Genomic DNA, 12,670 nt, shown 5'->3' with positions numbered 1-12,670 from the left:
ACATTTCCATCACATTTACTTTCAGGCGGGGTTTTTTTTTCCACAGTAGACATTAGGAGGAAATCCAGGGTGAAGATGGCTCAGATGTTTATAACCCCGGAAGTGGCGCACCTGAATGGAAAGCAGCAGTTCATCTTTTATTGCCTAAAAAGTGAAACACTTGACGAGGCGGGCACTTTTTTTAATCAAACCACTCAATGCAGGCACAGCCCAACTGTCCTAACATGAGGCTCAATTCAAAACGACCAGATGTTCGCGGGACCATAACGCCCTCTTAGATAACACTTCCGTGGCCCACGTGTGAAGTTACGAAAATCCATGGTTACTGACACGGAGCGAGCACTTGTCACGTGCTGTTGGATAATGGCTGTTGCGCAAGCTGCCGGTCACTCCCCTTACCCAACAATTTGCATGGCTGCAGTGATATAACAAACTCCAACGGCACGCCGACAGGTAACGTTGTAGTCCCGCAGTGGCCGTGACAGCTGCCGAAATCGTCCCGCCCATAAACGGGCACCATGCCGGCCGAAAAAGGTAAGACAGTTGCTTAATTTCTCCGTTGTGGCGGGCTCAAAGTAAATATCGTACGGGGCTTAACACGTAGGAAACGTCCACCGGAGACCGGTGCGTGTCTACGTACATTTCTCAGAGCAGATGAGTCTTACTACACGCTGCCCGCACAGAAGCCTGTTGTCCAGTTCGTGCTTTTAAGAAAGCGTTTATATGCTGACGAATGTATCCAATAATGCACATACACACATTTAAAATGTAGTGGCGTTAAGAAACATGCCTTTTTAGTCGCTTTTGGAATCATTTAGATAACAAATTGTCTTTATTTTTTAGAGGAAACATTCAACAACAATCGATTCATATGTTGCATGTCAAAAAATATATTTCTTTGTATCGTGATAGTAACTGCATGGACTTGACTTTTGGACTGTTTGTCGGACAAAGCACGTGATTTGAAACTTTTGGTCTTGCCGTTTTTCTCAGTCGCTTTGGTGGCATTTACATTTAGGGAATCATCCGTAACACTTGCAAAACACTAGGTGCATTTTTTCCAAACAATTCGTACAAACAGCGCCACACAATGCATTGCCTGCCAAAAGCCCACAATATCAAAATCCTGAGTTTATCTCTCAGAAGTAAATATTTATCCATGAACATGTCAGTGCCATCAGAATGACAAGTGCTTGTGTCATTTTTCACAATGAAGAGGGTCGAAATGCTTTGCCATGATGCCAATGTAAATGTTTTCTGATGTAAGCTGATGACAATGATTGAAAATGCACATTTTTATATATATATACATGTATTTGTGTGTTACAGTATGTAACTTTATGAAGTTTAGCTCCTGTATACTGTAAAATGCAAGTTGAATATGTTGAAATAATAATAAATGAATATAATATAATACATATTGAAGTACAATACAGTGCACATTGTTGGACTGCATCTGCTCTATTTGTAAAACGTTTGAATGATTCCTCTGTCCACAATTGTGCAAGTGTCCTTGGCCTCTTCTATCTCTTCCTCTGTTTGGTCTTACTCCTCCTCTTCTTCGAGAGATGTTTTGGGGGACACAGCAGACAATTGTACATGATCATTTGCATGAATGTGCCAAAGCCCTTGCAATTTGCTCTAAAGAAATGAGAAATGTATTTTATGATGTGCACAAGTGACTAGATGATGTGAAGGTTGAACAAGTAGTTTTGAGAATTTCAACTCTGATCTGAGAAATGTGCCAAAGTGACTGAGAAAAACTGTAGGGAAACGTTGATGGGCATTTTTCACCATTTTTATAGACCAAACAATTCATCGAATAATTGCTCACTGGATAATGTACAAACGTTTTGGTTGCAGCCCCTCATCATATTGCCTGGAGCCGGAAAGAGTAGTAGAGAGAGTAGCTGATTACTACACTAACAGTACATTTTATTATTCCCCCAGTTCCTGACACCCCAGTGGAAGTCCTTGCGGATCTCCTAACAAAAGCCAAGCAGATAGCCGCAGCAAGTGGTAATGTGCCGGATGAGTTGTCGAGTCACTTGCAGAAGGCTCTGGACATAGCCAGCGGCCTGGATGACTACCTGGAGAAAATGACCACACAGGAAAGTGAACCTCTGGCAGAGCTTTACGAGTATGTCTTGGCTTCCTACACATGATCATCTATAGCTCAAAATACTTACTGTATGAGATACATTTTGTGAATATTTTCCTTCATGCTTAATTGTAGGAAAACGGTTTCCCATGACTGGGATCAAGTACACAAGGAGGGCAAAACCATGTTCCGGCTTCCCAAGGAGTGCATCACTGGACATGTTGAAGGTTGGACATTTCCATGTGTACTGCTCACTGTCATTATATTCGCTGGTTTACCACAATGTGATAACTGGTGTGCTTTTTGTCAGGCCAGACCCTGAAGATGCTGATCCACATGAGTCAAGCTAAGAGGGTCCTAGAGATTGGGATGTTCACCGGCTACGGTGCGCTGTCCATGGCTGAAGGGCTTCCTGAGGATGGCTGCTTAATTGCCTGCGAGTTGGAGCCATACCTCAAAGACTTCGCTCAGCCCATTTTTGACAAGTCTCCACATGGCAAGAAGATTATTGTCAAGACTGGATCCGCCATGGACACCCTGAAGGTAAGAGGAAACCTATCAATATTGAAGGGCTGTCAGAGAAGATTTGACCCTCTTTTAAAGGTCCTTTAGAAGATTAAGACTATTTTGCAAACTAACAATACATTTATGTAGCACTTCTACAATTGTAGTCCCTGTGTGTTCTCTCAGGTGCTTTATGTAATCAGAGTAGGCAAAGGTTATCAGGGATCCTCCTTGTTTTTTGGTGTTAAAAAGTTAACAAACTGTGGGGCCCATGGTCGGTATTCTAAGAACTCTCGGCCCCTTCCAGGAATTGGCTGCTGCAGGTGAGCAGTTTGACATGGTCTTCATTGATGCTGACAAGAATAATTACATCAACTACTACAACTTTATTCTGGACAACAATCTGCTGAGATTGCGAGGGGTCATCTGCGTAGATAACTCATTGTTCAAAGCCAAGGTTTATCTCAAAGACACCACGGATAACAACGGACTAGCGCTGAGAGAATTCAACCAGTTTGTCTCTAATGATCCACGTGTGGAGCAGGTGAGTTTCAAAACTTTACATGCTACTGTGTGTGTTTGACGGGTATCAATTTTTAACTATGTCCTTCTTGTTTTAAAGGTCATTGTCCCTCTTAGAGATGGCATCAGCGTTATCCGCCGGGTATCTGTGGCCTCTGAGTGCTCAATGACACAGGTACTGTTTAGATAACCCCAGTGTTGAGACCTCACCTGAGCCAGTACTGATATGGAATCAAAGGCCGTGTTCATACCTGGTATTAACATGCGTCCTGGGTGTTCCGATCACAAGTGGACAGCTCCAAGTACGACTGTGCACACTTGAGATTGGATAACCCAGACAGATGTTAATACCACTTAGGAACAGGGCCAAACAGCTGTCATCATACCTTCCCTGAGGATCCCTTTTCCCTTTCTCGTAGCAATAGCATCATTCTCACTGATCATGTCTGCTTGTCTTGTTAATTTTTTATTAGAGTAAAATAACAGATGATGAAGTTTTCCGTGGGGTCAATGGGCGCCCCATCCTCGATCGGATGCGTCTCGATGAAAAGGTGGCCTATGTGACAGGCGCTGGGCAGGGCATAGGCCGAGCATTTGCTCATGCCCTGGGTGAAGCCGGTGCAAAGGTGGCCGTGGTAGACCTGGACCAAGGCAAAGCTGAGGCAGTGGCTAAAGAGCTCTTTCTTAAAGGTAAGGGGTGTTCACACAACAAATGTAGACTTAAGCATGAGCTGCATACCCTCATCCTGTTCCCACCATTCCTTTTAACTCGTGTGAACTCAGTAACTCAGTTCACAAAGGCAAGTGGAAGGTTTGCAACAAACAAAAACTCTGTATTTGACAATAGTTGCCGCATTTTGTGCAGTCTGACCAGTTGAACTTCAGACCCCAGCTCCCAATACACTAGGCCATGGGTCACTAACAGGCGGACCGCGATCAGAGTCCGGACCCAGACGCCGTCCTATACGGACCCGGACCTATAATCAATAAATTATTAAGGGATTTTAAATTTTGACGGGGCGCTCCTATTTTAAATGGCGCAGCTTTTCTAGTCTTTGCGGCGCTGGTTTAGCGGCTCAAGAAACTCACAGACCAATTGCATACGTGTTACGCCAGCCCACGTGATGCTACTCAGCCAATCAAATTTGTGCATTCCCTGGCGATAAACATTGCAACTCTGAATACAGACAGACGAGAGAGGCGAGTGACAGATAAGACGAGTGAACGACACAGGGAGAGAAGACGGAGAGACGAGTGAGCTGGAGGGAGAGAAGACACATTATTTATTGTGAAATTGGTTGAGACTGTTTAGTCAAGATGTGAAACAAAGTGTGTTAACAAAGAAAAAGGGAAACTCAAGGGAGGGTTCCTGTGCAACGGCAATCACATTTAAAATGCAGTTAACCTACAATATCTGACTGAGCAGCTCTATTTGCAAGTTGTCTGCTCCAACCGAGTATTCCACTGGCCTAAGTGTATTTCTGTTTTTCTAGAGTTGTGTAAAGAAAAACACATCATTAATAAGCATGATCTTCCTTTTTTTTTAAATGTAAAGCTAATAACGAGAAGCTTATTAAAACACTAAAACCTGAGTTTATATCCAAGGATAATGTCATAACTGTCATTTTTAGTATACTGTACAGTAATCTTCCTATAATGGAAATGTATTCTTTTTCTAAACATAATTCTCCCAATACCCTTAAAGTTATTGCAATTGCCACAAACTTTAAATATACCAAAATATGTAATGTGAAATTGACTTTTTTTTCTTCTTCTGTACTATCTGCTTCTTCTCCAACAGCTGTAGATCTAACTGATGCTAAAACAGAAAGGACTGTATCCTCTTTAATCATTTAATTATTGGTTTAGATATGGTTGTAGCTAGCGCTTTGCTTTAGCTGTACTGTACACCCCTCCAGCCTTGATTGTGAAAGAAGTCCAGAAGACACTAATGTATTAACTTGATGAGACAAGTTGCTCTTTAAATAGCTTTTTAGATGGAGCAGTCATTGTATTATGTTGACCTTGAACTGGTGAAAGTGGTCAATCTACAATGACTCATCAAATGTCGTATTGATTAATTGTCCGCTCAGAACAAACACGAGCACAGGTTCGCGTTAATACATTCAAACTGGGATTGTGCACTTAAAACTTTTGCCAAATGTCACAGATTGTCAGTGTATTCGGTTTTTGGCCAGCAGATGGCAGCACACTAAAGCCTAAGATACACTGTGTCAGGTTACACATGTTCCTCTGAACCCGTTTATGTGGGATTTTCTCTCTGCTTTCTTCTTTAAAGAATAAAATGTCCTTCACATTTAAAAAAAAAAAAAGAAAGCAAAATTCCATTTAATAGTACTTTTCATTTCATTATTTCTTTAATGTCATTTTTTTTTCTTCTTCTCTCGAGCCACATTGGGATTTGTAAAATAAACTTTGAAAATGTCCAAGGACAGAAGTTGCATATCATGCATAATGCTACAGTATGTAAAAGAGTGTGTTCTAACAGGCATGTTTTTTGATACAGGTATCAATGCCATTTCGATCACAGCTGACATTAGCAAAGCAGATGATGTCCAGAGGATGATTGACAACATTGTCTCCAAATGGGGGACGATCCACATCGCCTGTAACAATGCCGGCATCAACATGAACTCAGACAGTGAAGACACCAGTCTAGAGGAGTGGGACCAAACCTTTAACGTCAACCTGAGGGGGACTTTCATGTGCTGTCAGGTGTGTGTCGCCTGCTGTAAAACACAGTGTGTTTGAGACTGTGGCCACTACAGAGACCATGCAATTTTCAGACTAACAAAAATATAATTTTTTAAATGCTTCATTTATGTTTATGGTTAAACTCAGAAAATAGGAAATAGAAAGAAAAAGAATTTCACTCATGTCACACGCTGCTGTGAAAATAGATGCCAAAACAAATTCTGCTCCAAACAATATCAACTCTTCACTGTTGCTTTGACATTTACATACTTGTTTTTCTTTCCATTAGACCTGCGTAGTTTCAGACGCAGGGGAAACATTTAATATTGTATAAAAAGAATGATGCTCGATGCCTTAAAGCTCTTAATGAGATACTCAGTTGCATAAATGACTTTAATAATAATAATAATAAGGTATCCATTGTTCATCTTTGGGAAACTGGACTTATTGTACAGAATCAGACTTAACTTCCACCTTTTTTAACAAACAACAACATATGTAGCGATACAAACAGGTTTATGAAAGATTTAATTGAAAGGCATTGATTATTATTATTTTTTTTTTAGAGATCACATCAACTTTGTAACGGGGAAAATAGTGAAATTATGACTTATTGAACCACGAGTTAAGAACAACCACAATGAATTTTAAATGGTATCTGTAGCTTTAGAAGCAGGAGAATTTCCTCGATGCTTAAAGAAACACTTAATCCTTCATTTTTATAGAAGAATTCAAAAACGCACAAAGTTGGAAATGTTTTTTTCGCTGGACAGCAGCGGTTAAGCTGACGCGCTGTACCGCTGGTACAAATGATGCAAAGCCACAGAGCTACAATGGTAAAACCAAACGTTTTCCTTCTTACAAAATAATCCTTAATAATGAATGCTAAATTAAAGATCGAGAATTTATTTACCAATTTCAAATATTTCTGTTATTCTGTCATAAATCGATTTGCCAAAGAAACTATGTTTAAGAACCAAATTGATTCTTGATCATTTATTTCTTCTGTAGTTTCTGTCAAAACTAGTTAAGAGTATGACCTAATTACTGATGGACCAACCAGCTTTAGCTACTCTGTAGTTACTAAAATTTGTTGTAAATGATCAACTGTCAGATAGATATATATATATTTATATATATATACGCCTTACCACCCCTTATGTGCAGCTTTAAAATCCCCAAATGTTGTTGAAGTACTGTCTTTGCCTCCAAGGACAAACTACATGTTTTTGTGTTGATCCGCACTCGGGCGTTTGGTAGCATATCAGTGCCATAATAAGGTGTTTAATGTGTCTCTTTTTCCCCTGAATCCTTGCCTTAGGCGGCAGGTCGAGTGATGTTGAAGCAAGGATACGGCAAGATTATCAACACAGCCTCCATGGCCAGTCTAATAGGTGAGTGATGATTCTATTCCCCCCACCTTCTCTCTGGAGCCCCTCCATGTCTGCTTTTAATCTCTCCATTTGGCGTGGAGAGTCGGGTCGAGAGGAGGAGGAGGGGGGAGGAAGGGAGCGTTAAATACATTTGTGCTGTGCAGCTATGCGCGGGAGTACACATCACATCAAATGGTTTTTTTTTTTTTTTTTTGTCTTTTTTTTTTTTATCACCAGACAGAAAGTCGTCACATCTGACTTTGGATCATCACAGTGGCAAAGTTGACATAAGAAAAAAAAACAATTCAGCTGCAGTTTTGCTGTTTATGAGAAACTTAAGGTGAACCTGCGCATTTAAAACCATTTCATCCCGCTTTGCTTCCTCACTTTTACCCCAGTTAAACTGTTGTATAGAGATGCATCCAACCCCTGCGTACAGTAAGCAAAGCAGGAAAGTGTTGTGATTGCTTCTCGCAGAGGCGGTTTTGCATCATAATAAACATCCCCTCTCTGCGGAGCTGTCTGGAGGATGTGGAAGGCAACCTGAGGTCCAACTTGGGAAGGGAGGGTTCCTGTGCAACGGCAAAGAAAAAACCCCGGCCTGTGCCAGCAGCCTTGTTTGAACAGCGGAAGACACTTTTTAGAGTTTAGCGAGAGCCTAGTAAAAGCCTTGTAATTCGCAGTGGCGGTGTAATGTTCCTCCTCCAACAGGTTCCTCCAGAGGAACAGCAACACTTCATCAGCAGTATAGTCAAATCGCCAGTAAACCGCTGTGCCATATGGGCTCCAGTCCCGACTGCAGGGGCAATCTGTAAAACAGGAGCATGCTGGTAAATAGAGGCCGGCATAAAAAAAAATGATCAATTACTCGCATTACGTACAGTCCTTCAGGAATTTACTTTATTGGTCTGGACATCTGTTATAATATTGTCATAATGTGTAATCAGATGGGACCTGTTCTAGCCAAGTGGAAGCCCAAAAAGCAGCCGTAAATGCCCAATTAAAATGCACAATGACAGCTTTTTGTCCATCTGCTGAATAGAGTGTGTGTGTGTGTGTGTGTGTGTGTGTGTGTGTGTGTGTGTGTGTGTGTGTGTGTGTGTGTGTGTGTGTGTGTGTGTGTGTGTGTGTGTGTGTGTGTGTGTGTGTGTGTGTGTACACTAACGCCCTCTCCACACACACACTCCCGACCATCAACGATGGTCACGATTTTTTTTTTTTTTTATCTGAATAATGTCCAGCAGCTCAAAGACACCCAGACAGGAAATATCCAAGCTGATGTGGTCAAACTCAATTTTTTTTTTTGGCTGCGTGATGACCTTACTGAGGGATTTGTGACTCTCACGCTCACACCTGCAGATCTCAGCTGCATAGCGATGCACATCACACAACAGCCACGCCATTCTGGGAAAAGAGTGCATCATTTGAACTCGGAAGGATTCAAAATGTAAAAGGCGTGCCTGATAAAGAGCATGTTTTCTCCCACTTGAAATGGGCAATAAGTAGCAGGGTGAATGTTAAAGAGGGCTTTGGAGAATGCTCTCCTTCTACCTCCTTTTCCCTTCTCTGGGGATTACTGCTCTTTAAGACGGCGAAAAACATCAATGCAGGTTTATTTAAAGGATGAAGGCATTTTCTGAATGGTATTTTGGGGCCGTATCATCAGGTCTTGAGCGAGGATTAGTGCTGTTAGGCATTTTGAGCTGTGTTTCCTGTCCTGATAAGTCGGATTTCACCTTCAATCTGCGTGTAAGCCCTGGGCTCTGCTCCTCCTCGCCTGCTCCTCTGAGGTCCTAGCCTACCCTTATCCAGCCCAGCCCAGCCCAACCTCACCTTCCTCTGCTATCTCGCCACACTCTACACAATCCCACTCAACCACACTTTCAGCCACGGTGCTGCTGTCCCAACCTTTTACATCTTACTTCTTTAGCAGTTTCCAACTTTTCCCTCTATCCTGCACATTTTTCTCCTTTTTTTTAATTTTTTTTTTATCCGAACAATGCATGCAGGATGCTCCAGCCTCTTCTCCCCAGGACCGATCCCTGCCTCTCTGCAGCTGGCTGGTATTTATCATCCCGGTCTCACACTGAAGCCATTTGGCAGTCAGATCGGCGGGTGATGAGGTTAACTACTAAAGTTGTATGTAACTTGGAGCCTTCCTCGCGATGATTAATCAACCGGCCGAAAATGAGCCCCTGTCCCGGCATCCCATGCAGTGTGCAGCATCTGTGATGGTCAAGGCAAACAAATGGCTCCCCGTCTTTGTTGCTGAGGACAGAGCATAACTGGACATTATAAGCAATTAATTTTACATGGCTTCATCCGCAGAGTCCCCAGCAGCTAATGGAGGAGCTTTTATGTAGCATCCACAAAAAACCGCATGAGCTGCAATATGAAATGTATATGTTGTCAGCCTTTGTGAGAAAGGAACTCGTATTTTCTTCGTAATTACTCCAAAAAAATAAAAGATTTTTTAATGATTACCATGTGCATACCATTATTAACAAAGCAGTACATGTTATCGATATAAAATGCTGTGTTGTGTCCATTTAGGGTAACAGATTTTCTTCTCTACCCTGCAGTCCCCCATCCCCAGAAGCAGCTTTCCTACAACACGTCCAAGGCTGGAGTGGTCAAACTGACTCAGACTCTGGGCACCGAATGGATCGACAGAGGAGTGCGCGTCAACTGCATCTCGCCGTAAGCGCCGTCTATTCTCTTACTATTGTTGTGCCAAAATTCACTGGTCCACCTTTTTTTTTTTTTCTGAGTGTTGCAAGGGATTGAGCCACAAAAGGAAGTGGTGATTAGTGTGTTTGCTTTCACATGAAGAGCCCCATTTGAGAATGATGCACTAATTTAAGTCCTCAAACAATACATCAGTGCTTAATTAGATGACGTCTTGAGGGATGAATCAACCAAACACTTGCTCTAATTGTTCTATTCAATTAGGGAATCAAATTTGCAACCTCACTCCAAGTGTCGGCGCAACAATAGGGCCTTGTTTGTATCTATTTGTCTGTGAAGCTGAGCAGGGGGGAAGAAAAGAGGAGAACACAGGAAAGGCTGTGTGTCTGTGTGTGTGTGTGTGTGTGTGTGTGTGTTTTAAGTGGAGCATCCCTTAGCCCCAGCCATCCCTGAGCAAATCCGTCCGGTGGCACCAGGCGAGCCAGGCCCAGTCACAGCCCCAGAACAAAGCCCTCACACACGAGCCACGCTCAGCTTTATTTATCGGCAGCTTGTTTGCTAATTTTAATTTGCAAAGAAGCAATTCAACCCCCCCCCCATCCACCACCTCGCTAACCGGGTGTCTCAATGGGCTGCTGATTTCTTTGAAGTGACAGTCGGTAAATATGCATAAAAAAAGGGGACACAATTAGCGCTCACGAGGTTGACTGGAGCCTGATTCCATTGGCAACTTTAGCCGCAGCGGTGATAAGCTGCATTATCTAGAAAATTGGCTGAGGGAAAACAGTACCTCTGATTGCCAGCAAAGGTTCCAGATAACAGGGCAGCTGAAGAGAAATATAATTGAGGTGGAATATGTTAACCAAGGTGTCACACGCTCCTTGGAAGCGCTAATTTATCCAAATGTTGGAATTCCATATCAAGGCTCCAGTATACGTCGAACAATGATTCGGGCCTTGCGGCTTTTAGTCACTGTCACGTCAATTGTGTAGAAAGTCAGAAGTCGTGTCTTATTAGGCGCAGGCGGGTGTGTTGACGTATTTATTCAAATGTAAGCTCTGTGATATTTCACTGTAAAAAGTGCATTTGTAATGGTGACGCAGAGCTATTAGACGCCATGTGCAGTCACAAAACCAGAAGCAGTACAACTGTTTTCCTTTTTAAATTCCACCTAAATACCTAAATAGGGGAATATGAGGGAGTTGCTTATAATAAGTACTTAACCAAAGGCTTGGAGCGCATTATGCCAGACATCCCCTCGTACCCGTGGGCTCTACCCGAGATGTGCCAGTCATTTAAGTGCCACCAGTCCCACAGTAAACCGCATCAGAGATGCCATGCCATGCCCTTTCTTCAAAGGATAATTGGGTTTATTTTTGTCACCAAAGCGGTGGCTCCGAAACAACGCTGTCACTCCTGGCTCTGAACTGTGATGCCTTCTGATTTCACTGTGCCCCCCCGCCCCCGTCTCTCTCTCTTTCCCTGTCTCTCTTTTCAGGGGGATTGTTGACACCCCTCTCATCCACTCGGAGAGTCTGAGGCCTCTGGTGCAGCGCTGGCTGTCAGATATCCCTGCTGGTAGACTGGCTCAAGTGACAGACCTGCAAGCCGCAGTGGTCTACTTGGCATCTGACGCCTCCGACTACATGACAGGGCATAACTTAGTCATAGAGGGTGGGCAAAGTCTGTGGTAGAGGGGGTAGATGAAGAGATGAAAACTTTTTTTTTTCCTCCTCTTCGCTCTCGTGGGATTATTCTCTGAAATAGGTGGCATTCACATTATCTCCTTTTTGACACATTCACAGCAGTATTAGTTTAAATCTTACTATCTGTGTTTAACATTTGGTCAGTTCACATCCGTTTTGAGGTGTGATGAGATGACTGGTAGCTTTTTTTTGTCTTCTTGTGTGTCCTCTATAGTTTCACTTTGTGTGTTTATGAGCGTTTTAGAGGATGAAAAACACTGTATCATGTTAAATACTAAAAAGAGGTATGATAGCTGCCAGTCGTCTCGTCACAGAATTGAACACGTGTGAGAAAATATCTGTGAAGTCCAAGAAAGTAAAGGAGAACTGTTACTATTGTTTGCCTCCAAACACGTCCTAAATGTTTTGATACAAGTTCTGCTGTATGTTCTCTTAACATTGTTTTATACATCAAATGCAGTTTTGATAAATGTTAGTGTTGTCTTAAATGCCACTGAGAGAAACAGATCTTTTTTTTGTTGTATCTATAGACAGAGGATACTTGAAAAGTTTACTTTTTGTAACACTATGTCATACAAATGCATACAATCAAGGTGCTTTACAGGATAATAAAAGGGATGACAGTTTTGTATTGTGATGAACAAACGGGCGGCTTCTTTGCATGAGTACATGAGAAGTGCATGACTGACTGTATGTGTGATTTTCAAATAACCAAATAACAGCGTGTGCTGTTTTACATTATACGTTGGAACCAGCAGAAAAAAAAACTTATTAGGTTTAAATGTTCTCACAAACTACACAGGAAGTACCTAATACACAATGATTGGTTCAGTGATGACCATCAGTTTACATTCACACCAGAATCGGATGCCGCCTGCACCTCGACTTACCACTCCCTCCGGTCCAAGACCCTTCTGTACCACATGCGGGGATTACAGCGTCCCAGTCCGCCTCTCCCCAGGCTCTTTTCTTGCCAAATGGCCCCCCACAAGTGGTGCTCATGAACGCCATCTTAATTGCTCCATTAACTGTTTGTGTGCTGAAAAACAATACTTAAAGGG

General features: G+C 42.4%; 1 protein-coding gene across 1 annotated transcript; it reads left to right on the top strand.

Annotated features, from left to right (window-relative positions):
• The first annotated feature begins 479 nt into the window (after positions 1-479).
• On the top strand, positions 480-12,013 carry LOC139283476 (uncharacterized). Its single transcript, XM_070903493.1, has 11 exons — positions 480-534; positions 1,951-2,140; positions 2,237-2,328; positions 2,412-2,644; positions 2,913-3,149; positions 3,228-3,302; positions 3,601-3,817; positions 5,655-5,863; positions 7,164-7,236; positions 9,798-9,915; positions 11,402-12,013. The coding sequence occupies exons 1-11, from the start codon at positions 519-521 to the stop codon at positions 11,595-11,597; spliced, it is 1,656 nt and encodes a 551-aa protein (XP_070759594.1). The 5' UTR covers positions 480-518; the 3' UTR covers positions 11,598-12,013.
• The last annotated feature ends 657 nt before the right edge of the window (positions 12,014-12,670 follow it).

The sequence above is a fragment of the Enoplosus armatus genome, chromosome 3 (assembly GCF_043641665.1).
Source record: "Enoplosus armatus isolate fEnoArm2 chromosome 3, fEnoArm2.hap1, whole genome shotgun sequence".
Lineage (NCBI taxonomy): Eukaryota > Metazoa > Chordata > Actinopteri > Centrarchiformes > Enoplosidae > Enoplosus > Enoplosus armatus.
The sequence above is the reverse complement of the archived record's forward strand: the minus strand, read 5'-3'. Positions and strand labels throughout refer to the sequence as shown.

What these genes read in the sequence shown, in the direction of transcription:
- LOC139283476 (XM_070903493.1), top strand. An exon ending in CTGAGTGCTCAATGACACAG is followed by an intron (nt 3,303 to 3,600) that starts GTACTGTTTAGA and finishes ATTTTTTATTAG; the next exon opens with AGTAAAATAACAGATGATGA. An exon ending in TAAAGAGCTCTTTCTTAAAG is followed by an intron (nt 3,818 to 5,654) that starts GTAAGGGGTGTT and finishes TTTTTGATACAG; the next exon opens with GTATCAATGCCATTTCGATC.